The 13578-nt window shown below is 37.5% G+C and overlaps 2 protein-coding genes across 2 annotated transcripts; one reads left to right on the top strand and one right to left on the bottom strand.

The window, feature by feature from the left end:
* Window positions 1-6540: 6540 nt before the first annotated feature.
* On the top strand, window positions 6541-9222 carry LOC119999283 (trihelix transcription factor ASR3-like). Its single transcript, XM_038846767.1, has 3 exons — window positions 6541-7437; window positions 7767-7823; window positions 8535-9222. The coding sequence occupies exons 1-3, from the start codon at window positions 6720-6722 to the stop codon at window positions 8822-8824; spliced, it is 1065 nt and encodes a 354-aa protein (XP_038702695.1). The 5' UTR covers window positions 6541-6719; the 3' UTR covers window positions 8825-9222.
* Window positions 9223-9653: 431 nt separating this feature from the next.
* On the bottom strand, window positions 9654-11873 carry LOC119999421. Its single transcript, XM_038846972.1, has 2 exons — window positions 11442-11873; window positions 9654-10815 (listed from the first exon to the last, which is right to left on the bottom strand). The coding sequence occupies exons 1-2, from the start codon at window positions 11829-11831 to the stop codon at window positions 9907-9909; spliced, it is 1299 nt and encodes a 432-aa protein (XP_038702900.1). The 5' UTR covers window positions 11832-11873; the 3' UTR covers window positions 9654-9906.
* Window positions 11874-13578: the final 1705 nt, after the last annotated feature.

Genomic DNA, 13578 nt, shown 5'->3' on the forward strand with positions numbered 1-13578 from the left:
GCCTGTTATACCGGCTTTGGGAATTGACCAAATTACCCATTATGTATGATTTGCGACAAATAGAATGATTAGAGTGCAACCATGTGAATGCAATCATGGGACATGGATTGGGTTCAGGTCCTTAATTCAGGGTCTTGTTCCAATTGACTGAGTTGAGCCACCCTATTGCTATTAGATTCTCCCCTACATCTGCTTGCACGTGTGTATTTTACATTACGGTTGTACCATGTTTTTCCGGATTCATAGGGTATTATTTTAATGCTGTAGGGGTTAAATGGTCATTTGATTCTCATAATAAGTACTTTCTTCTATTAATTATTGGTTATTTTATTCAAAATTGAGCAGACTAAGTCGAGCCTGGTAAAGAGGCCGTTTTATAGGCCCCAGGTGAAGTTTATTGGATCCTTCCTACACAGCCTGGACAGGCCTATAATACAACGAAATTGGGCTCTGGCCCATTCAATTTAATGCCATCCAATATGAATGTAGAAGACTAGAAGTAATGGAAACATAATTCTACTTGTTTATGGGCCCCAAGTGAAGTTTGTTGGATCTTCCTACACAGCCCGGACAGGCCTATAATACAACGAAATTGGGCTCTGGCCCATTGAATTTAAATGCCATCCAATATGTATGGAGAAGTAATGGAAACATAATTCTACATAATTGAATTCGAATGCAATAAGCAGATGGCATGCTATCGAGGCGCATCTGACGGTCGGAAGCGTTTGTAATGGTGAGATGATGTAAGCATCAAATATGAACAAAATTCAAATTTGACAACTTTCCAAAATCAAATATAGGTTAATCAGAGATACATCACATATATAGAGTGTATCTTAGTGTCGATGGGTTAAGTGCAATCCTTTTTGAGAGAGAACGTCTTTTAGAGAGTACTCTTTTTATCGATCCATTTGTTGGGTCATGAAGAAAAAATGATTCCAATAGGACCAATTTGTTGACTCCATTTTGATTGGATCAATATTGGGGAATGACAAAGCTCATGACCCCATGTTTGCTCTCCAAGTGAGTCTCATAACAAAACACACTCACATCTACATCAAAATCAATACATTTTGTTAGCAAATTTACACAATTGTATCAATACAGTTTGTTGGTCCAGCCACATCAACAAAACACGTTTCCCAATATATTTTGTTGTCTCTAGCAAAAAACCAATATTGTGGTTCCTCTAAGTCCCCTTGTATATTCCCTACAATTGCCATGGGCGATTGTAACTTCATTTGAGGGATTTTGACCCAACAATCTTCATTTGAGGGATTTTGACCCATGTTGGATACCCTCCAATAATAGACCTACAGTAATCTTCATGTTTGCAACAAATAAACCTTAAAACTGTTTGCGTATTTTTCGTCAAAATTCCACTTATTCGCAGTACTTTTCCGATAACACTTTTAAGGAATAGAAGTAGTAAATCAATCACTTAAAACTAGTTTTGGAAGACATTTTATGTTGGTCTCTGTCTGCCACTGGATCGAGTCCAACGCTTCAAAGAACCAAGGGATCAAGGATCAAGTTGGAGAGAGAAAATAATTGAATTATAATGATTATGCCTAAAAAAGAAGAAACCCAGTTCAAGTCCTCCAAGATTTCCTTTGACAAACATATCTTCTATTTCCTTTTCTTTTACCCTTTGGGTTCCCAAAAGTGCTACACATCCCAATATTTATTATCCCAACATTGGGTGTCGCTCATCTATTGGGTGTGGTAACATCATAATAATTAATAAGGATTTCATTGAAAATCACACTCAATTAATAAATGTCATATTGTTGGGATATTTTTTGTTGGGTTCGTATTGGACAAACCTATCGATTATGTGTAATTTTTCATAAATTACGATGTCAGGCAAGTCCATGAAATTGTATGAGACAATTGGTGAAAGTATAATGGGAATCAATAAGTTCTCGGGTTGATACTCAGGGCAAGCTTTGCTTCAAGCGAAGATGTGTTGTGTTATAATCAATTTAATTGAATCAGAGAATTTGTCATTTTGCATGCAAAATATAAGTAGAACAAAATTAAGCTCACGAAGCCCCGGGGGGGGGGGGGGGGGGGGGGGGGTGGGGGTTGGCAACGTTTCTTATAATTCTCGACCTTTTAACTCTAGTGGCGACCCGAATGTGATTTTTAAATAATTAATTCAATCAAATTTTGTTTGTTTGTTTGTTTGTTTGAAGCAATTTTTTTGATAATATTATAATACTAATTATATAATAATATTTTTTCATCATAGTTAATAATTCATTAAAAGTTGATATTTTAGAAAAGAAAATTTAATTTTATTAGTTACGATTTAAGAATTTTTATTTGTAAGTCCATCCCATGTATCGCACAAACTCTCGACTACTTTTTTTTTTGAATTGGGGAGGGGGATTCGAACCCTAATCATCATGGTGATATACACACAATCCTTATCACTCAACTACTTGTTAATGCAACATGGACAACAAATATATAAACATTATAATTAGCACAACATTGCGAGTACTAAATTCTAAAAAATTGATAGACAGAAATATCAACGTACAAAACAAGGAAATAATTGGCTGACACCTGTCCCTTTTTCCCCCCTACCAAATGTATTGTATTTTAACAAAGTATAATTGAGCTCATATGTAACGTGTTAGTTAAAGGGTGGTGACTGATTGACAGTACCCTGCAAAGTTGGATTGTAGCACTCGACTCGAGTGAGCGGAGTCACAAGTCTATGCAATGTCAAATTTAGTGGTGCTAGATTAGTTATCAAGTGGCAATAACGCTAAGTGTCTTGTCCCACATCGTCAGAGACATGAGTGGATCTAGGAAATTGACTAAGGAGGAGCTTGGTTTATAGGCTGACCACAATTTTTTTTTTTTTTGTTATTTATTGATATGCCAACAAAAAAATAGTCACAATATAATCATATATTAATGTGAGGATGAAGTTTTACAATTTAATTTCCAACTCTAAGAGACCAAGTCCTCCGTCTTTTAAGAAAATCATATGGAGATGGGGCAAGTTCTCTTGATTCAACTCTGATATCTCGCATGAGATTTAGGGGAAAGAGGATGTAATTCATGTGAACTCGTGGAGAGTTGGGCCTCTTAGAGCTTAGTTTGTATTAAGAATACATGAGTTTATTTGAGATTTGGGTATATTTAATAATTTTTTTCCCAAAATTTGAGGGTGGGCTTGAGCCTACCCTAGGCTTACACTAGATCCGCTCCTGACTAGGGGAAGATATAAAGTGCAAAATATAATAAGCCAAACTTTTTAACTAGTAACAAACGTTCGGGAGTGTCCGGCGATGGTCGTCTTTGTGTTTTTTCAAGTTTTTTTTAAGTCCTCTTGATGGTACTCCATTTTTATGGTGGCACAAGTGTCTACGAGCCTCAATTACCTAATTTATTGGGTAACTTAATACAATCATATTTATGACCTTTAAACAAAATTAAATGTTTTTTTTTTGGCTAAAACTAGCATGGCTAGTGGTGGGTTTAGGGAGACAAAGCTGTGCAGGCTGCTATAGATTGACCCAAACAGGACAAAATGTTATTAGTGTTAGTGCGGGGGACAGACTAATACACATATAATACAAAATATGAATAATAGCTTTTTGAAAAGCATATCTTAATTAGATTACTTTAGATAATATAATTCAATAACTTGTGTAGTAATCAAAAATCAAATCTAGATGTAAGATATGTACCATTTTTTAGTGCATTCCTGGCATATCTACATATATAAATGGTATATTGATGCCTCAAATGGTCAAAATTTGAGTGTCATATATATCACATTCTCATGTGCGAATGTCCATAACATATAAGTTACGGACAGCGGTGGAACCAACTGTCTCGGACTCCACTGCTATAAACAAAATACGACAAAAAATCAGCATCAGGACGTCCAAAATATGAATTTTAAAGCAAGTCTAAATCATAGTAAGATGTAGATGGTGTTAAAATCAAAGATTTTTTTAAGTACCCATGGAATCCTAGTCATTATCTTTGAGTGTGCAATAGGTAAATCATCAGCTTACGCAAAACACACAAAGCAAGTAGAGCGGGATTAAAATCAAAGATTGATATATTGATTAATAACCTATGTAATACCAATAGAACCCTTAAACAAGGAAATCGAGTCAAAACCAAATTAGAGAGTAGGTAAATTTAGAATAAAAAATACTATATAATAAGAATTTAAATCAATACAAATTAGAGAAGTAAATCCTAATAATATATTCTACATGACTTGGATATCAAATATGTACCAATATCAATATAATGTGACATTGACAATTAATTTAGACCCCTTTCTAGGACATTATTGAGGATACTAAAAGCAATGGTTTTCATTCTCCACTCCACTAATTTTATATCAAAAAAAAGAGAGATTCATCAAAACGGTGCGTTTTTGTCCAGCCTTTATTCCATGATATTTGGAACTAGAGAGCAAAAGCAGCAATGAGATAATACTTATTACTCCTACCAACAATAAAACGAGAAATGGAGATACCCAATTGGTTTTGCACCTAAACTCCACACAGTAAATGAGATTTACTTTGATTTTGTGATTAAGCTTATGATCTTTATGACACATAAGGTTCCATCACAGAGCCCATTAGTCGCTTCTGGTGGTTAATGACATGATTAGTGGATAATTCTAGTATTTAATGGACCATTAATTTAGCTAGCTACCCCACAAATCACTCATGTTGTGTGGTAGTCAGTCCCACAGCCCCCACAAAAATACCCGATTACCTACTAATATATCTTGTGAATTGTTAATGGTTGCCCAATGGTCATATCAATAGATATAGTTTAGCCATCTTCGTAAAAATTTTTAAAAAACCAAAAATAATAAAAGGATGTTAAATAATTCTATAAAAGAAAATGATTTTTCCTTTTTTTTTGTGTTTAAATTTGTAATATTCATAAGAAGTGACTTATTGTAGCCACTTGGTGATAGGCTATCTAGTTATCTTACGAACTTAAGGTGTAAAGAATCTCGCGTGAGGTTGGGAGTTCGATTTTAAATTGGTGCCACTATTTCTAAGTTTATACAAGTTTGTCTCGAAACTGCAGAATTCCGTCAGGTGCCTAGACTGCTCGGGTAGCTATCCAGATGGTTGCCCAACTTAACAAGTCCGTGTCAAGAATTCTTCACAAAGTGTCAGGATGGTTCAACACAAACCGACTCTCTGTCTCCCAAAAAAACACTCGTTGTCTGGACAGCTACAATATATATAATAGGTATAAGCCAAATTCCACAAATCTCTACCTTGGTGAATACCGAGTAAGCAGATGTTTCTACATACTGCGAGCAAACTCCACCAAGCAAGAACAAGGCAAACCAACGAATCCAAAATGCCAACAAGCAAGCAAACAAGACGCCAACAATCAATGCTCAACTTAAGCCGACACAGTTGTTTGCGCCGGATCTCGATCCAATTAACCTGTCGTACGAGTTTGTGCTTTTTAGTACGACCTGAGTTTGGACTTAGTGGACCCTCCAAAAGGAGGGTGAGTTATTATTGATTAAAAAAATCGTTGCAACTACTGTTATTACAAAATATGGTCATTTCTTACCCATAGACAATGTAACATTGTTGCTTAATATTTAACATGATTTAGCAAATATAAGTATCTCATTTTTCCAAATAAGTCATCTTACTTTATGGTATAAATGCCACCTGCTAATAAAGGAAAAAAAAGTATTGTAAATAGGATTTGGGATTTGGGGGGGCCACAATCATGGACATGGTCCCCCCTTCATCACAAGCAGAATATGACCCCCTACTAACCTTCCTAATCACAGGCCCTCACGAGACATGCTTCCAAACCCATCTTTGTAAGCTTCCATTTTAATATAATATTATTGTCATTTTGGTCTTTCTTTTGTAACTTATAGGGCAAATTGATTTAATAAGAGATGTATGACACAAAACAAATGCCAAAGGGCTATAGAGCCCATGTATAATAGGGATAGTGATATTTCACTTGCACAATGTTGGGGTAATGGTGTGCTCTCATTGCCTCATCTACCTTTTGGGTCCAAATTTCCCAAACAAAACAAAAAAGAAGGTGGCTTTTATGAAAGAGTGGTCATCCATTAGCATTAGCCATTAAGCAAAGATTAGGGCAAAATGATTAATCAAGATAGAAAGTAATTGTCTTAGTGGTAGGGTAGGGCACCCATTCATAGGACACCTGTATATATACTAAAAATTGAGCGTATCAAATTTATAAATGATTTATATGGGGAAAATATTAATGGGTATTTGACCAAATATTAAAACACTTTAGGGAAATTGATTATTGATTAAGAAAAAAATGACCCATTTGGAGGGTTTTGAAAAGTAAAGATAAGGGTGCCCTTTCAAGATTTGAAGATATATGGATATATCGTCCAATTAAGAAAGTAATCTTTATCAAATAAGGCAATCCCATTAATTTAGAAATTTTCAAAGTCATGAATGATGATTAGCCCTAATTAATTATATTACCTTTAATTATAGGATTATTAAGAGGTCAATACCCATACAGTAAAAAAACCCAACTCTCCCTTCACGAAAAGCCCACAAATCCCCGTCCCTTACCTCTTCTCTTCCTTCTAAACGGCGTAACGAGGCTCCTCCTCAAAACGCCGTTACTTTTCCTCCACCCCGTTAAGTCACGTGCCTTGCCACAAATTTTTTAGTCGGCTTCAAATCATGGAATTAGAGCAGTTAAGCCTCGCTCCTAATCTCGTTGACGGCGACACTGACGGCCCTAGTAACGGCAGGTCGACGACGGTCACCGACGGTGGAGATGACGGAAGCAAGGCCCCGAGACTCCCGCGCTGGACGCGGCAAGAAATTTTGGTCCTCATACAGGGCAAACGAGTGGCTGAGAACCGGGTTCGGAGAGGTCGTACGGCGCGCATGGGGCTCGGGTCGGGCGTTGTGGAGCCCAAGTGGGCATCTGTCTCGTCGTACTGTAAGCTACACGGGGTAAACCGGGGTCCGGTTCAGTGCCGGAAGAGGTGGAGCAATTTGGCCGGTGACTTCAAGAAGATTAAGGAGTGGGAGACTCACATAAGGGAGGAAACGGAGTCGTTTTGGGTGATGAGGAACGATTTGAGAAGAGAGAGGAGGCTTCCAGGGTTTTTCGACAGGGAGGTTTACGATATTTTAGACGGAACGTCGACCGGAGGTCCCACGGGGCTCGCGTTGGCGTTGGCACCGCCACAGGTAGGGGCTTCCGGTGATGTGGACGAGCCGGATGCAGAGGCGGAACACGTCTTTGATAGCGGGAGGAGCGCCGCCGCAGAGGACGGCCTGTTTTCCGACTTCGAACATGACGATGCGGCGATAACACCGGAAAAGCAGACACCGCCGAAGGATGTTCCACCGATTACCATTGCAGTGGCAGCTCCGGCGCCGATTTCTGGTAAGTTGAATTTTGAAATATTCGACTACATATTTTATGATTTGTTCTTAATTTAATATAGCACGAATAATAGTGGTTGGTGTTGATTTTTTAAGGTTATTATCGATTTCCCGAGATGTGTAGTTGTTGCTTTGTTGGCGGGGCCTATATATATAAAAGATTCTTGTTTTCTTGCTCTTTTTTTCTGAATCCACATTTTAACTGGGTTTACATGACGAACATTGTTGCAAATTAATATCATTTCTGTTTGGTTCCCTGGAAAAACAGAAAATGCTTTCATCTCCACTTCTCCAGCTGATTTTTCACCTGTAATATATTCTTGTTTCCAGAGAAGCAGTACCAACCAGATCCTCCACCGCCACCACCACCAGGGTTTCAAGCTCCAGGTAATACTCTCAAACTTAAACCCTAACGATCTTGATTGAATTAGGGGACATTTATTGATTTATGAAACCAATTAATGCAATATATTGTTATTATTTAGTGCCTCCTGCAAGGATCTTCTAAATTTATTGAGTTGTTTAATGGGTCGAAATTGTCTGTTACAAATGAAATTCATTGTTTGCTGCTACTGATTAGTAAAGCATTTGTTGGTTTGTAAAGAAGCTAAATGATTATTAGTTTTGTCAAACATAATTTGAGCCACATCTCTATGGTCTTCACCGCCACATCTGTGACGGTCATTCTGCCCTGCCATTAGAGTTGGTATATATTCTTATATTGTTATCTTGAGCTTGCTTAGCTTATGATTATGATTCCAGACGAGCGTATTTGCTAATCTTGTTGACGTCCTTGTTTAAGATATATATAAGCCTAAAGACGTCTTTTGTGGCCCAGTCTCCTATTTCAGTTACGTAAACACAATGGGATTTGGCTCCCTCTCAGCTGTTTCTTGTATTGAAGATTTCACATTATACACAACATAAATTTGTTTTAATCACTTACATAGTCGCATGAGTGTTCCGTGAGGACATACTGATACTGTATTGTTAATATGATATGGCCTGTCCTTCCTGAGAGCTGAAATTGATTTTAGTAAGTAAATACTGATGATAGAGGTCTCTCTCATACAAAGATGTGTTTGATGCTCTCTGCAGATGCAGCCAATGTGAAACAACCAGCGTCGAACCCGGAGATGGGATCTACTTCTCAGGAGGGACGGAAAAGGAGACGAGTTGTGACAGATGTGGATGAGGAAACAACTAATCTCCAGAATCAGTTGATTGATGTCTTGGAAAGGAACGGCAAAATGTTAAGGGCGCAACTTGAAGTTCAGAATACCAATTGCCAGTTGGATCGGGAGCAGCGCAAAGTCCACGCTGATGGCCTAGTTTCCGTTCTTAACAAGCTTGCAGATGCCCTAGGAAGAATTGCTGATAAATTATAGAGAAGTGCGATCAGAATACTGTATATAGGAAAAGTTCTTTCCAAGCCCTATAGATGATAGCCGAGGCTGAAGAATCGGTGGATTGAATGGTTTTCCAGGCCCTATAGAAGATAGTCGAGGCTGAAGAATTGGTGGATTGAATTACTTCCAGGACGGGATTCTGTTTCGCATTTGATTTTCCTTTATCAGTATACCTTCTCTGCTCTTTATATCTTATTTTTTCCATACACAGATAATAATATTACAGTTCATACCAATTTTCTGCAATTATTCTTAGAATTATCAGGTTTATATGGAATTATGGATAGATATCTTACTCCATCAATTCTAGTGGATTGATTTTGTTGATACTGCAATGGATATTCGGTCGGAATTTCAATTTAAGTTAGCCTATTGTATGAGAGTGTTAGCACTAGACTTGAAGCCCTGCTTGCAAGTTGTTGCAGGATCAATTTCAATGACTGGAAAAATGCAGGAGTAAGAAATCTTTTAGGTGTTGCAATGTTCTCTTCTTATATGGAGCAGCAGTCCTATTAGTCTACAATTGGTGGAAGCTATGACAGGATTTGGATATCTGATTCTGTAAGAACCATTGATAATCACTTTACTCCCACAAGTTTCATGTTTATATATGCAGTTTGCATCATATTTCTGATGACACTAAACCCTGCTTAGAAGTTATTCCAGGATTTTTAGACAGAAAAAATCCGGAGGGAGAAGAGGGGTTGGCAACCAGTTGAGTGATAGCTGCCCCGGACAGAACCGTCGAAACGATTTACATGCAACTCAAGTGTGAGATTATCCAGTTCCTGTCTGATGACAATTGACAAAAATTATAACACAAGAATCTCTCATAGCATACGCCAGTCAACAACATAATATCCATACAAAAATGATGTGAGAAACTCAAATCAACTAAATCCTCTCAAACATCACTAAAAAAGGTAGGAAAAAAAAGAACACCCCAAAAATAAAACCAGAATGGGATGATTTTGGAGGAATTGAAAAGAATCCAAAGAGCACATAGAAGAGAAATACTATAAGAAGTAAGTACTTTTTCCCTTCGAGAAGCTCTGAATAACTCAACAATCAGAGTCGTCTGAACTTGGCTTTGTTCTGTACCTGCGAATAGGTTTTTGGATTCTAGAATTTACATCTGTTGCACTTACTTCTTGTTGAGCTTCCACCACTTCACCAACTTCGGATTGTTGGGATTCTATTAATGCAATGCCAATGGGGAATTGAAATTCTGCTTGGTGGGAGGACTTAGCTTGCTTATCTTGTTTAAACTCACTGAAACTATCTACTGATTCACCATCCACTGCCTTTTTCTTAGGAATAAAAGTGATAGATTTTGGAAGATCCGCAGAAACATCCTGGGAGTTTGATCCCAAGTCTGAGGGCTTTGAACCTCTGACCAACTTCAAAAAGTCCATACAAGCTCTCGTGTTGGATTCTTCATTAACCTCAATCGTTGAATTCAAAGTATAGTGTGTGTAAGCATTCCGGGAACGATCTTGAATCCTTGCTGTGTTTTGGGCCAACATAGATCCATCATTACTAGAAACCATAGAACTTACTGAAGAATTTCTGCTCAAAAAATCTTGATGGCCTTCTGATAACTCTTCACTACTAGACATACAACCAGGATCAAACCTGACACGTTTTAGCGATTTGGGAATTGAATTGGTGTCCTTCCTCTTTAAGATAGATCTGAGAGGAACACCATCTCCAGAAAATCTAACCTGAGGCTCCTTAAATTCTGTACCGGGATTATGAGGAGAATTCGATACTTGGGCTTCAGCATCATCTTCCATTAGCCTGTTCCTAGCAGCAAGGTCACGTGGATCTTTCATAGTACTGCTTAATGAGTTGAGAAGGACATTCTCCGCATTCAAGTTCAACCCATGATTGGTAACATCCCTCGTATAAAGCCGATCATCAGCACTTTCTCTACCACAAGCCACTTTGTCATATTCATCTTCTTCTTCCTGCGATCAGCATTCAGAACCAATTGAACAAACATTAGAACATGGAGAGGAGGCATGGGGAGGAGTGTGAAGGGACAAAATGTTAATTGAAAGAAAGACACCTGGAAACAAATTACGAACAATCTATTCTCACCAATTTAATGAGAACAGCAAGATATCTCCCCCACACTTTCAATATATATTAAATACAAATTTCATCTTTTATGGTAAGAAGCATAAGATAAAGATGATTTTCTCACCGGAAGTACACCGAACACATACTGAAAACATCAATCAAGCCATCATAAACTAGGCCGAGCAGTCCATATGAATCCTTAAACTTCAAATTATCCATTTACTTTCTGTAACATCGATGTCATCTTAAGTTAGAATACTGTGGAACCCCCCCTCCCCCCCCCCAAAAAAAAAAAATGCAGCATAATATATTCATAACAACAAACACAGCAACTAACACAAGCAAAGGCAATTCGCTTTCAGGTCTTACTGTCCTCATCGGTCATCACTAAATCATGCAATTCGTTTAGCTCATAAGCATTTGCCACAGAAATTCATCAATAGAGCATAATAGCTCAAAATACAAATAAATTAACCAAAAATTTTAAACAAAAATAAGTAGGAAAACATACTTCATTGTCAAGCGTGGGGTCCAATCCTATGGACGATCGGATATCCCATTCATCACCATTCTCCGGCCGTTCATCACCATCTTCGTCGACATCATCAAGATCCCCTCCAAGCTCTCCGCCTAACTTCGCATTCCTTCTAGAACTTCTGCGATCCTTATTCAGAAAATCATCGAAAGCAGCGGAACACGGCGTCTCGTCCCGGTCAGAAGAGCCCGTGTCGCGCCTCCACTCTTTCCTCTCCACCTCTTTTCCGGTGAGAGACCAAGGAGATGATCGTACGGCTGAAGAAGGTTGGCGGAAATAGTTCAATCCGGCCGGGAGGGATCCGAAGATTCTATCGACGCGAGCTCTGAAGCTCTCGTCGTCCATGGAGTCTGAGGAGGAGGCCATCTGATATTGGGATTTCCAAGTCCGGAGCTAGACTTGGGATTTCGAAGTCAATAAGTCGTACACCTTTTTAGGCCCCTTATTGGGCTCGCTTTCACCGATAGCCCACGAATTATAACTTGGGCTGACCCACTCTTCCATGGACTGTGTGCACCTGGTAGTCTTCTCTGAGAAAGGCCCATTAGTATTCCCAATTAACTTGGGCTGGCGAATCAGATTGGATACAAGAACTGGTGCTCAAGTATCAATAAAGCAACATGTCGTATGTTCATCCCTAGCTAAGTACCAATAAAGCAAAAAACGTCCACGACTGCCATCAACAAAATGCAAAATTTACCCTTTTTTACAGGAGAGTCGATGCACTTCCAACCCTAGCAACATGAACTAAATAAATGCAAGTGTGTGTGTGTGTGTATATATATATATATATATATATAGCCTTGTTTGTGTTTGCATGTGTAAACAGGAGTGAGTCGAAAGCAACACCATGATTACAAGAGAAAAAACAATACAATGCTTTAGTTTGCTCCTCCTTCATATGAGGTGTCCCTGTCTGTCGGTCTGCTACTCTCTTCTTCTTCTTTAAATAAATTATTTTATATCTTTTCCCTCATACACCAAATTTAAATAATTCAGTTTTATTGTGTAGTATTTTCCTTTAGGGTTTCTCTCTCTCTTAGGTTTCGTACAAAATATACGGATGTGTTAAACTAGCAAATAGTAAATCCTAGTTCACGCCACATATTTCATTCATTGAGAGTCTGACAGTGACTATGACTTAGGAAAGAAATACGAGAGGCAGAGCATAATAATATATGATTTTCAAGATTGACAAAAACTTGACCAAATAATTTATCAGGATGGACAAAAGTTGTCTAGAGGTGACTGAAGAGCGTCGTTAAAAACTCGGGACAAAATAATTTGGGCACATTTTTTTTGAAGGTGGGCAATTGCCCACCATTGCTCAGGGATAATGGAAGGATGAATTAATAGACAATAATCATGGCTCATTGTCCATCCAAGTACATGGAACCATTGATGTTCACAAGACGAATCTTCTGTGGATAACATTTGTTTCAAATAATGGAAGAAAAAGAAATGCAAAGTGGTCAAAAAGTAAACAACATTAGTCCTTGTGGTCATCATAAAATTATTTATTTTCAACTTTATCATCTATAATTCAACAAAATCCCCAATTCTTTTATCTTCCTCTAATATTCTTTTTTTTTCCTCTCTAAATATTTACTGACTAGTGTGAAAGGAATATAGATGCCCCAACTGTGGCAATGTGTTGATATTATTTCATTAATTTGATTACACTGTAAACTGAAAAATCATTTTGTCTAATTTAAATAATAATACTATTCTCACATGACAAACCCAAGTGGAGATTTATTAAATCAAGCTACTTCATAAATAATCATTTTTTTATTATGGAGATTTATTCTGGTAATTGTATGGCTACAAACCAACGAGTGATGACTTGGTTGACAATCGACTGGGTTAGACATATGTGTTTAAAGTTTGACTTTTATGAGAAGCATATTTATCAATTGTACGGTTACAAGCTTGAAAATTAGTTAAAATTTAATATAATAATATTAATTGGAGTCGTTAAATTGAAACATTTATTTATTATTGTAAAAAAATTATTGAGATGATCTAAATATTTGAAAATTTAAAACTTGGAAAACAAAAAAAGACACACAAAATATTGCATTAATTAGTTAGGGTCCATGGGCCAGATTTT

The sequence above is a fragment of the Tripterygium wilfordii genome, chromosome 6, assembly GCF_013401445.1.
Source record: "Tripterygium wilfordii isolate XIE 37 chromosome 6, ASM1340144v1, whole genome shotgun sequence".
Classification (NCBI taxonomy): domain Eukaryota; kingdom Viridiplantae; phylum Streptophyta; class Magnoliopsida; order Celastrales; family Celastraceae; genus Tripterygium; species Tripterygium wilfordii.

Bases quoted from the DNA above. Each gene is read 5' to 3' on its own strand.
- LOC119999283 (XM_038846767.1), top strand. From the start codon at position 6,720: ATGGAATTAGAGCAGTTAAGCCTCGCTCCTAATCTCGTTGACGGCGAC. The intron at 7,438-7,766 runs GTAAGTTGAATT...TCTTGTTTCCAG, and splicing joins AGCTCCGGCGCCGATTTCTG to AGAAGCAGTACCAACCAGAT. The intron at 7,824-8,534 runs GTAATACTCTCA...TGCTCTCTGCAG, and splicing joins ACCAGGGTTTCAAGCTCCAG to ATGCAGCCAATGTGAAACAA.
- LOC119999421 (XM_038846972.1), bottom strand. From the start codon at position 11,831: ATGGCCTCCTCCTCAGACTCCATGGACGACGAGAGCTTCAGAGCTCGC. The intron at 10,816-11,441 runs GTATGTTTTCCT...TGCTGATCGCAG, and splicing joins ACCCCACGCTTGACAATGAA to GAAGAAGAAGATGAATATGA.